The following is a 12,568-nucleotide window of genomic DNA, read 5'->3' on the forward strand; positions in this document are numbered from 1 at the left end:
GAGAAAGCTTATTAGAACCAACAATTTAAAGGTCACATATTTAATAGATGAGTGTACTATATAAGCATAATGACGTAATATACATCGTACTAAATAATCTCTCTCTAAAAAAAATTACCGTGCATGTAGAGGGGTAAAAAGATAGCTAGAAAAGTTAGCATACTGGTAAGTCGTTAGAGACTTTAGAATATACTAGTAAAACGTTATGTTTATTTTCTTTTTTCATTATTTTCTCTTTCATCACTCTATGGCCTACAATTTCTTCTTTCTTTATATTATTTCTTCGTACTGTTTTTTCATATTCTTTATGTTCTTATTATCTATTTACGTACCTTTTCTCCTCCTTACTCACTCTCTACATTTTCTTGCTCACCAATCTTTGCCCTATGGACCAACAATAAAGCTAGAGATTTCCTCCACTTTCTGTCCCTTGAAATGATCTAACTCCTTTAGTGCCAAATTTCTTAGCTCCACTACCCTCTCTATTTCCTTCACTTTCCTTCCAAGTCTATTTGTATATCCTTGTATTATTCCAACATAAAGACCATATTTTCTCAACTTCTCTATCTCCTCCTCATTTGCCCCTCCTAGGATGGCCCCACAAGCGGCGGCACACGCATGTACCCGACCTTCCTTTTTCCGACACATGTCATCGATTAATTCGATGTTGTTTGACCCCCCGCCGTCCAATTGGCTGACTATCACTCCTTGGTATTGGGCGTGGATAATTCCTTGCGAGCCCATGGCACGTGCAAGCTCCACGATAACCCGCAAGACCCGACCCGAAGTGTCCTGGTCTGGATCATCCGATATGGCCAAGAGCTCATACCCAAAGGGGACCATTGCGTCCAGGAACATAAGGTCAAACATTGGGCCATTAGCACTGCAGACCCCGGGCGCGGGCTTGGGCTTGGGCTTGAGTCTATTCGGGATGTGGAGTTTCTCATGAGTGACGCTGGCAGCAAGCATGAGGTACAAGGCGGACGCCGCCGCCATAGCCTGGCTCCGGCTGCCGCCAATGAGCTCACACGCTGCCACGCACAAGGCGGGCGCTGAATTCAGCGGCGCGGAGAACGTCATGTGGTGCATGGGCTCAAAGACAGTGAGAGGAGGCTTGAGAGGGATGGCTTGCTTGAGATGGGCCTCTATTTCAGCCGTTATAGAGGCACAATAAGAAGATTGATCTCGGCACATTGTGATTATTTTCCTTGGTACTTGGCATAATAAAGGCCGGCAAGAAAAACTTGACAAAGTTGGATTATTAAGTCTTAAGGCGCTCGTATTGTGGAGACAATAAGCAGCCATTTGAGGAAATCAGCTGTGAAAACACTATGAAAATGAAAATATAGGAGACAGAACGAGGAAAGCAGAAGGATGGAATTGTGGACTATGGGAGTTAATGAAATAGGAGTCTACAACAAGGAATATAAAGGCATCGTTCACTTCAGAAATTTAAATTTTTAATAGGAGTTAGGATGTGATATTTTTTAACATCTTTTAATCGTAATAAAAAAAGTTAGATGTGATATTTTTTAAGAGTTTTTAACTAAAAAAACTTAAAATTAAAAATTTAAATCCGTGAAATAAACGAGGCCCAAAAAACTATATCAACACGATCTTATTTCTTGACGGTTCGATTTACATAAACTTGCGTTAGAGTATCTTACTATTATGATATGATCCAATAGTTCAAATTCTTGTGTCAATAAATAACTAGTGCTATTGGATTTGCGCACATCGTACGTTGATTCACATAACACGTAACGCGTTGATTCACCACCATTTTCTTCATTGCCACGTCTTTTCTGCCACGTCTTTTCTGCCGGTAACTTTGGTGTTGCAAATTAATAATTTGTAATTAATTGATCGTCAATGCATTGAAGTTGTGGTAAAATAGGAATATGACTTTGTAATAAGCTGCCGTGCACTCATTATCATGATTTTTCAAATTTTCCCGAGATTTACGTCATGGATTATTTTAAAATAAATAATGTAAAAACTTCCATTCTGCATTTAATATTGATTTCTAAACGACGATATTAATTACATAAATCTGTGGTTGACGAAATGGGAAAGAAACGCAACATTTTAAATTGTTAATGTTGACGGAGGATGTGTAAAATTATGTCACGTTTCGAAACTTGGGTCAGTAATGTGGAGACTCGTTTAAAAATTAAATATAATTATGAAAGTAATTAAGTACTTAAAAATAAAATATTTAATACCAAAAGAAAAATATTAAATCAATTTCTAAACAAATCCCATATTTTGATAAAATTAATTTACAAGAAAGTGAATCGAACTTTCACATCTTTTTGATAAAACAGGTTTAAAAAAGTAAGATTTTGGCATCATTTAGGGTCTCACTTACATAATATATAATATTGTACATATATGAACATGTAAAGAATATTTACAAACGTCAACTACAGTCTAGATATTTAAAGTTTACAGTCTGAGAGTTTACAATCCTTACATAATGTGTCAGTAATGGATACAATGTCCTCATTTGAACAGACGGTAGCAACTAAATCAGCTACGCTGCACTGCTTCTAGCGTCGCCTGGGGGGGTGTTTAATATATATATAGAAACAAAAGTAAACATTAGCAGAAAGCCCAATAGAATGTATTTTGAAATAAACTTTATAAATAAGTAAATAAATGAATAAATAAATAAATAAAGATATCCAGTTCTAACACAATAGCTGGAACCTAACATCATTTTTTTTGAAAGGAAGTATAAACTTTAAATTCCGTATTACAGGCATCAACAAGTAATTTATAACAAATACACGCCTTATCACTACCGTAGTGGCCCGGTCTAGATTTCGGGTCATGTCCCTAAAGATACACGCTGCATATCCTATCTAGATCATAAGGTAGAGTCAATATTACTTTACTCTCTTTTTTATTTTATAATTTTTTCTTCCATGCATTTTCTTAATATTAATATTCTCCTTTTCCTTTAATTTTTTCAAATATTTTTGTATCAAAATATTAAAAAGATATGCCTATTATTATTGTTTATTTTTTTTAATATACTTATTCTCTCATGGTAATTTTGATATTTTAATAATTTTTTCATGGCTATTAATATTAATTTCTTATCCATTCAAAAAACAAAAACCCATTTTTTACGTCTAAAAAGAGGACGTGCCTCAGGGACGTGTCCCCCTTAATGCTAGTATCTATAGATGAGATGAATTTTATTTGTCTTCTGTTTTTGTTCTCAGCCTTTTTCTTCATTATGTTCCTTCTTTTGTCCAATTTTATTTTTCTTATTTGCTTTCTTCGAAATGAATTTGTATAATTTGTTCAGTTCACTGGACAGTAAAAGAACAATAGAAAAGGTCTACGGCTCTCTCTCTAAAAAAAACTTTTTCTTCTCTCTCTCTAAGTTTTTCTGCCGACCTTTTCTCTTTGGCCGGAGGTCTGGTCCGTCGCCGAACCACTGGCCATAAAATTTCCATCTCTGACCTCGCAGTGAGACAATCTACAAGGTGATGGGCTCCGTGTAACCAAAGGAGGTAGCGTTTCGTCAAATCTGACCCGTGAAAATATGAGTTTCTCGGTGATTTTACACGATCTTTTGAGGGTGTTCACCAACCGTGGACTCTGAAAACTCATGAAAAGACTTAGGGTAATTGCTTGCTCGTGGTGTGAACACTATCTCCAATCAAATCTCTCATGTGTAAGTTGTGGATTTGTGTATAGTGTTTTGTACTTTGTTCTTTATTTTGTTATAATAATGGTGATGGTTTCTCTATCCTCCAGCGTGTTCCACTACTTAAAAGGTAATTTTTCCACCTCTCTCAGTATGTGGTGTTTTCTCCTACAACTAACGGTTGGCTTTCCTACTGCTGCTAGCATGACGTATGTGTAAGGTTCATTACAGGACTAGGTTTGTGGTCTAATCTGCCCGTTGTGAGTGTTGGTCGTGCATGCCACCTGTTTGCACTATTAGCACAATCTAGAAAGTGGCCCGCGGAACAGTTCTTACTTTTGTAGGCCTCGCACCATTCTTGCGCCCACTACGAGCACACCTCGAGCATCTTGTGGGCAGCAACCCACTAGCCGTCGTGTCGTGCCACAACGTTCTTTAAGTCCCGTAAATCTCTCCCCAACACTTATCGGCAAGCCTATGCCTAAGCGGCGTGCCACGTGGCTTGCTCCCACGCCTATTTCGAACGCTTGTCTAAACGACCATGCTAGCTCACTTTGGCTTTGTCTGAATACTTTTCCAAGCTTGTCTGTGGCCCACTTGGCACATTGACTGCACACCACACACCCTTATGGTCTAGGCTTCACCTGACCAAAGTCGCTCGCCTTTAATCCGTCATGGTGCATGCGCTACTAGTTCTCAGTGCTCTTACGCGGGATAAATCACTGTGTGTGCGTGCCTGCTGCCCCACGACATTGCTGCATTGCCAATCACCTATGCTGACAGTCATGACCTTTACTTTTGCATGCCAAGCCATCCACTTGTGCCATGCATTGTGCCATGATCGAAGGTCTCGCAATGCCTCAAACAAAAGGGTCTGTGTTTTTCACCAAAATGGCTAATGATTTAGGTTTTTTTTTTTTTTTTTCTCCCCTCCAACCATTAGCTAAATAGTTAGCTATTTTAAAGAATAGCTTCCACACAAGTTAACTATAGCTAGCATTGAGAGGCTAATCATTTTTTTTTATTATTTTAGTCTTTCAACTATAATAAATGTAATGATTCTTTTGTAAATTTAGTGAAATTATTTATATTTTAAATTCAATAAATATTAAAATAATTTATATTTAGCTAAAATAAATAGTAGGATTGGAGTGACTCACCAAACAGTTGCTAGTTAAAATAGCTTTCTAGCTATTCTATCTAGAATTTAGTTAAAATTTAAAGAGTTCCCTTAGAGATGCTTTCAATAAGAAATGTTTTCTAACCCAATCGTACATTCACGAGCCAACGTGTAACATATACGTGTCTTTTTCTATTTTATGATTAAAATATTAGAAAATATGTAAGGTCGTCTTGAACTTCTGAGATGAGAAATTTTAACATTCGAAGAAAAACACATACAAGTTTTATCTTGTATACAAAATTAGAGTTCATGCACTACAAGAAAATTTGAATTTTGCTACAAATAATTTTGTAGCTATATGTGAAAATTTTGTTGCTACAAATTTTTTGTTCGTAAGTATATGTGAACCTTTTGATGCACTGCCCAATAGCGGCGCCAGACTCCAACCCTTTCAAACCTATAGCAGAGGCGGCGTAAAGAAGAGAAGAAGAAAGAAAACCCTAACAGGAGAGAAACTAAAAGTCCTGATCTTTAATCGTCCCAAAAGTTTTGTTTACACTACTAAAAACTTTGTTTCCATATATACCCTATAAGTAATTTACTCCACTAAAAATTTTATTTTCCTTTAAACTATATTCTACTTAAATTTAATTTAATTTTATTTTTTTACTAAATTAAACTCTTAAAAGAATACCGAGTCAATAAAAAAAATTTAAAGAAGTTTTAAATCTTTATATCACAAAATATAGCGGTGGTTGACGTGTGGTTTTAAATAGTGTTGTAGCAAAGGGACAAATAAATAACAACCTCATATCAAAATGTTCCAAAGTGGGTCATGTGCCTGCACCGTCCCAAATGCGCTGTACTCCAACCCTTTGAAACCTATATCAGAGGCGGCGTAAAGAAGTGAAGGAGAAAGAAAACCCTAGCAGGAGAGAAATTAGAGAAACTAGTGGACGTTTGGTTGATGTAGTTAGAATCATTTTCAATTTACATGTCTTTTTTTAAAAAAAAAAAATATTATAGCGAGCCACGAACTATGATCTAAACCATAACACAAATCCACCAATCAAACGCTTAAAAGTCTTAATCTTTAATTGCCCCAAAAATTTTGTTTACACGACTAAAAACTTTGTTTTCATATATACCCTATAAATAATTTACTCCACTAAAAATTTTGTTTTCCTTTAAACTATATTCTACTTAAATTTCTTTTATTTTTTTTACTAAATTAAATTCTTAAATGAATACCGAGTCAATAAAAAAAAAATTTAAAAGTTTTAAATCTTTATATCACAAAATATAGAGAATGACGCGTGGTTTTAAATAGTGTTGTAACAAAGGGACAAATCAATAACAACCTCGTATCAAAATATTCCGAAGTGGGTCATGTACCTGCACCGCCCCAAAACACTTGCTTTTGTCGGCCATTCAATCAGTAATGGTGAGTTCGCCTTTTATTCTATGCCACCCTCGTTGTGATCTTTTTATTTTCTAATATTAAATCTTTCCCGCACAAACGAGTGTCTCTTTTTAGATGAAATTAAACCTCTTTGTAGTTTCAAATCCAAGAGGCAAAAAATGACCCTTTTTTCTTTGGCAAAGTGGATCCTTCTTTGAAGATCATAATTTTGGTCATTGCCAAGTCCTAATTAACAATACCGTTGAATAAAAAGTAGCTGAGAAATTGAAGAAAAACTGATATAAAACGAGGAAAATGTGACTATTCATATTGTGAGTTTTTTTTTTTTTTTTTTTTTTTTTTTTTTTTAAAAAAAAAAAAAACCAAACCGGCAAATTTGGCAAAATTTTTTTTTTTTTTATTTTTTTTTTTCTGAAGAAAACCAAAAACTCATACGTGCAAATTTGGCAATATATATTTAATGTCGGTGCACGACACAAACAGCACTCACATGATCATGCCCTGTCCCATCTCCTTCACTAACAATAATAATAATAATAATAATAATAATAATAATAATAATAGTGTACCCTATAGACCAACAATAAAGCTAGAGATTTCCTCCACCTTCCTTCCCTTGAAATGATCTAATTCCTTCATTGCCAAATTTCTTAGCTCCACCACTCTCTCTAATTCCTTCACTCTCCTTCCAAGCCTATTTGTGTATCCTTGCATAATTCCCACATAAAGACCATATTTTCTCAACCTTTCTACCTCTTCCTCATTTGCCCCTCCTAAGATGGCCCCACAAGCCGCGGCACACGCGTGTAGCCGGCCTTCCTTTCTCCGACACATGTCATCAACCCATTCGATGTCGTTTAACTCCCTACCGTCCAATGGGCTGACTAGCACTTCTCGGTATTGGGCGTCAACAATCCCTTGTGAGCCCATGACACGTGCGAGCTCCACAATAACCCTTAAGACCCGACCCGAAGTATCTTGGGTCGGATCATCCGACACGGCCGAGAGCTCATACGCAAAAGGGACCATTGCATCCGGAATAAGAAGCTCAATGTTTGGGTTGAAAGGATGGTCCACCGTGGGCTTGGGCTTGGGCTTGGGCTTGGGCCTGTCCGTCAAGGGGAGGTGCTCATGAGTGAAGCTGGCTGCATGCATGAGGTGCAAGGCGGATGCTGCCGCCATGGCCTTGCTCCGGTCGCCGCCAACAAGCTCACACGCCGCCACACACAAGGCAGGCGCTGGATTCGGCGGCGCGGAAAACGTCATGTGGTGCATGGGCGCATAGACAGATAGAGGAGACTTGAGAGGGATGGCTTGCTTGAGATGGGCCTCTATGTCCGCCGTTATAGAGGCACGATAGGAAGATTGATCTTGGGACGTCGTCATTTTCCTTGGCGCATGGCATAATATAGGCTGCCGGTAAGAAAAACTTGACAAAGTTGGCTTATGAAGTCTAAAGGCGCTAGTATAGTGGAGATTATAAGCAGCCATTGAATGAAAGCTCTTGTGAAGGACTAATAGAAGAAAGAAAGGAGACGGAGCAAGGAAAAAAACGGAAAGTATGGAGACTGGGGAGTTTGAGAGTCATGAAATGTCAATCAAGAGACTTTTATACTAGAACATGAAAAAAGAAAAAAAGAAAAATAAAAAAGTGGTTGTTGACCGTTCGATTGTTATCAAGTTACGTTAAATTATTATATTTTTTAATATAATATTCATGCGATGATTATCGAACGGTTCATAATTGTCTCCGACCAAGAAGAGTAATTTTTCATCTCCCACCGTATAATTTTCTATAAGTAAATATATAATTAGTGCGATGGGTACTTTTGTGTAGAGTTAGGTCAGATATTGTCTGCATATAAAGTGTGCTTGTGAGGCACACATAACACGTGCAAATATTAAATTATTGTGTTGAATGTGACATGCGTAGCATGCTTCTTACATACCACATGCTTGTTAAGTGAAAAATATACACCAAGCAATTTTTATTATTATGTTTGCTAAGAAAATATCCGCGTTGTACTTTTCTTATTTTATTTTTCTTAAGAAAGGAATAACGATGTGCAAATGTGCAATACAATCTACACAGTTTATTCCTTAGTTTTTGTTTAAGTTTTTTTTTTTTTTTTTTTTTTTTTTTTTTTTTTTTTACTATTACACACTATATTTTGAGCTTATCGAAAAAAAAGAGACATATTTGTTGTGCCTTTATACTTTTGAATTAAATAATAGTTTTAAATATTACCTTTTCTTGATCAATTACGGCTAACTTTGACGGAAAACCTAGAATATATTTAATGTGAAAAAAGGAAGAAAAACATAAAGAATTTTTTTAAGAAAACAACTTGGTTGAAATTATTTTAGTTCTTTTCCCTTTTTTAGGACATTTTGTTCTATTTTATTTTTTTTATTCAAAATTGATGGTTGAGGGGTATACCTTATTGTAATTACCTTAACAATTAATTTTTGCTATTTGTTATTTAGAAGAAAACTTTAAACAATAACGACATGTCCTTTGTTGCAAAAGACAATTATAAAGATTGGGAAAAGTACACAATTTATTGTGATTTTATACACACCTAATATTTATGTTGACAAATAAGATATGTTTCATGAGATAAACGATGATTAGAACTGCAAGTTTAGACTGGTCCGGAGTCTGACACTATTGGCCTGGTCTCGGCCCAGCTCGCTTAAGTGTCCGAGCCGAAATCTAAGTTTTAAGCCTGAAATTTTATTTGGGTTGGGCAACACATCTTTTTTATTTTTTATTTTTTTGGTTACCTTGTAAATTTTGGGAAGGCCCGGCTTAGCCTAAACCCTAAACCCGTCAGGCTTTAGGGCCGGCCCGGCGCAACCCAAAATTCCCTTTGAGCCTAATGCTCCAAGCTGGACAACACGAACTTTCACCTCTAAGGATGACGTCTCTAAGCTAGTGTAGTATTTTGGGCTTGCATTTGTATCATCACAAGGAATCTACAGAAATGGAGGCATGTTCCTCAAAAAAAAAAATAAATATAGAAAATGGAGGAATATATTTAAAAGAAACTAAATTTAAAAATATGTCATTATTAACTTGCCTCTAGAATTTTGTGTCAATCTTTTAAAATTATATTCCTCTATATTAGTATATGAAGACTAAAAAACTTACGCAGATTTTTAGGATATGGTTTCATGATTAGAGCCTGTTTATTTCGTTGATTTGAGTTTGTAATTTAAGTTGAGATGTGATTTTATATGAGAACTTTTTACTGTAATAAAAAAGTTAGATGTGACTGTTTCTGAGAACTTTTTACTGTAACAAAATTCAAATTCTAAACGAATCGGTGAAGTGAATGGGACCAATTTTCAAATGAAATCTTCTCATTTTGCGTGACAAGTTCAAAATTTCCAGGAAATCTTTGGTGTGCTCATCGAATTATCCTCGTTAATTAGACGTTGCTTTCCGACATCTTATTTTACAACACGTTTTTATGAAGTTAATTCGTTGTGGGCATTTATTATGGCAATTAATTAATTATGCGTGTGGCAATTAGAGTAGACATTATTATACAATACTATTATAAGATGTCGATGTTTACTGTTTAAAGAACATTGTACTTCCTTTTTTGCCCTTCTTTTTGTGTGACTTTTCCGTGTTGTGGACTCTAGCTAGCTATTTATAAGCACTATTTATTTCACCGATTTGAGTTTAAAATTTATAATTTGTTGCAGTAAAAAACTCTTAAAAATAGTCATATTTAACTTTTTTACTATAATAAAAAGTAGGGGTGTAAATCGGCTGGGGAGGGTAGGGTTGAGCCGAAAAATTAAGCCTACCCGACTAGTGCGAGTTGAGAAAATTTTAGGCCGTGACACTCTCTTAAGTCTACAAACCCGCAACCTTTCAGGTGACCTCGGGTAGGGTCGGGTTACTCGGGTTGGTGAAAACCAATTTTAATCTATGACTTCATCAATTTTTAGTCAATTAATCTGTGCTTGTTACAAAAGAAATCATTATCAAACAGAACATGTCTTTCCTTCAAGAGGGGGTCTAAATGCAAGGTGAACAATTAAAACACTCACTTTGAAATCAAACACTTCCAATATAAATAAAGAATGTCCTAATTCAACAACTATGGCATACAAGCATTTTTTACACAAACCGTGAATCCAAACATAAATAAATTAACAGTTTAAAAGCTTAAAGTCCATAAACTTATGAAAGTAAGAATTTGAAGTGTTGGACATTGTTTTACATACTTTGAACATGTTCGGCCGGGTAGGGTTACCTCGGGTTCATGTAACCCCACCCCGCGCCTTTACCCGCGCAGTGCGGGTTAGACATAATTAAAACTGAAAATTAAATAAAAAATTGGAAACCCATGATTTTCGAGTAGGGTCGGCTCGGCCGGGTTCGTCGGGTTCGGGGTGATTTCTTACAGCCCTAATAAAAAGCTTTCATATAAAATCACATATTAATTTAAATTAAAAACTCGAATCAACGAACTAAGAGGACGTTTGGTTTATGTATTCAAAATCATAATTCAGAATCATTTTAATTTTATGTGTAATTTTTATGAGAGAAAATACTGTAAAAAAATATGAATCATGATTCAAAATCAGAGACGCTAAATGTATCCTTTAATTTTTCCTTTTGTTCTGTTTGAAACACGTTTGTTCTCTATTCCTGTTGTTTTCTCTTCTTCGAAACACCTGCCTCAATGCATTCCAGCAGGCTATTATTATCTTTTCCTTTTCTCCTCTCCGAAACATGTTCCTTTCTGAAATTTTCTTCTTCTTTTTGGGTCTTCTGTTTCTTCCCTTCTCTTCTATTCTCTTCTCGTGGTTCTTCTAGTTTTGTTTTCCTGCGTTTTTGAAAATATTTTTTTCCTTTTCTCCGGTGTGTTGTCGTCGTTTTTGTACTTCCTTTACTGATACTTTTTAGTTTTTTATATTTCTTTGGGTCTTATGTTTTTTTTCTCAGTTTCGATTTTCTCCATTTTTGGAAAAATTTTCCCCTTTCTCTTCTTCTGGCGTGTTTTGGAACAGATCTGGCTTAATCTTTGAGGTGTTTAGTTTTCTCACTCTTCGTTTTCTCTTTTGTTTTCATTTTTATCGTTTTGGCTTCTGGATTTTTTTTGGTCTACTATTTGTTTTCTCGGTGTTGTTTTTCTGCATTTGTTTGGTTGATGGTTTTTTTTTTTTTTTTTTTTTTTTTTTTTTTTTTTTTTTTTTTTTTTTTTTTTTTTTTTTTTTTGGTGACTTTTCCGTGTTGTTTTCTCTTCTCCGAAACACCTGCCTCAATGCATTCTAGCTGGCTATTATTATCTTTTCCTTTTCTCCTCTCCGAAACATGTTGCTCTCAGGAGTTAAATATAAAAAAATGTATTATTATAAACAAATGTGTACTATTTATACATATAGAAGGTGAATAAATAAATACAGAAAACAACTTAGTTACACATTAAACTTCTGTATAAATATATACATAATTTTTCTTCTGTATTTCTTTTCCTATTAATTTTTCTTCTGTATTTAGAAGGTGAATATATATATACATAAATATGTAAATAAATGTGTACTATTTACAAATTAAACTTTTATTGTGTACCATATTTTTTTATATAATATTTAACTATTAAATATGTAAATATACATCCGTGTTATTTGTGCAGGTAACACACTAGTAAATATAAAGAGATGGTGTTTTCACTGTTCACTTAACAGTGAAACACCCTCTTTGCCCTTTTTTGCCTCCCTCTCATTCATCTCTTGTTAGGGCATTTTGGTCTTTTTCTAAAACTTTATTTTTTTCTCCCATAAACTTTATTTCTTTTTCACTTTGGTCTTATATTTCTTTACATTGGTCTATTTTTGACCTCTTTTTTAAAATTTTTTTACCCTGAAGTTTTATTTTTTTCGTTTGGTCACTTTTTCTCTACAACTTATTTATTTTTTTATTTTAGTTCTTTTTTATCCCCCTTTTTTTTCTTCTAAAACTTTTTTTTTCATTTTTTCTCTTTTTGAGAAAAGGAGAGGGTGAATTCACTGTGCATTGAACAGTGAAACACTCTTTTGCCCTTTTTTGCCCCCTTCTCATTCATCTCATGTCGGGGCTTTTTTGGTCCTTTGCTATGTTCTAAACAAAGGGCCCGTTTGTTTGCGTTTTCGTTTTCATTTTTCACGGTTTTCAAAGCAAAAAAATGAAAACGGGTGTTAAAAACGTGTTTGGTGTAATTTTTTTTAAAAAACAAAACCAAAAACGTTTTTGTCTTTTTGTGGAAATCAGAAAACGAAAAAAAGGTGTTTTCATTTTCTTGTTTTCGTTTTCTGTTTTCTGAAAAACGGATTTCACTTTTTTTTTTCTTTTTCA

General features: G+C 34.9%; 1 protein-coding gene and 1 pseudogene across 1 annotated transcript; both read right to left on the minus strand.

Annotated features, from left to right (window-relative positions):
* Window positions 1–261: 261 nt before the first annotated feature.
* On the minus strand, window positions 262–1,380 carry LOC21388019 (annotated as a pseudogene).
* A 5,262-nt stretch (window positions 1,381–6,642) lies between these two features.
* On the minus strand, window positions 6,643–7,811 carry LOC21388021 (heterodimeric geranylgeranyl pyrophosphate synthase small subunit, chloroplastic). The gene has a single exon (XM_010091691.2). The coding sequence runs from the start codon at window positions 7,699–7,701 to the stop codon at window positions 6,781–6,783; it is 921 nt and encodes a 306-aa protein (XP_010089993.1). The 5' UTR covers window positions 7,702–7,811; the 3' UTR covers window positions 6,643–6,780.
* Between the last annotated feature and the right edge of the window lie 4,757 nt (window positions 7,812–12,568).

The sequence above is a fragment of the Morus notabilis genome, unplaced genomic scaffold, assembly GCF_000414095.1.
Source record: "Morus notabilis unplaced genomic scaffold, ASM41409v2 Scaffold1338, whole genome shotgun sequence".
NCBI lineage: Eukaryota > Viridiplantae > Streptophyta > Magnoliopsida > Rosales > Moraceae > Morus > Morus notabilis.

Bases quoted from the DNA above. Each gene is read 5' to 3' on its own strand.
- LOC21388021 (XM_010091691.2), bottom strand. From the start codon at position 7,701: ATGGCTGCTTATAATCTCCACTATACTAGCGCCTTTAGACTTCATAAG.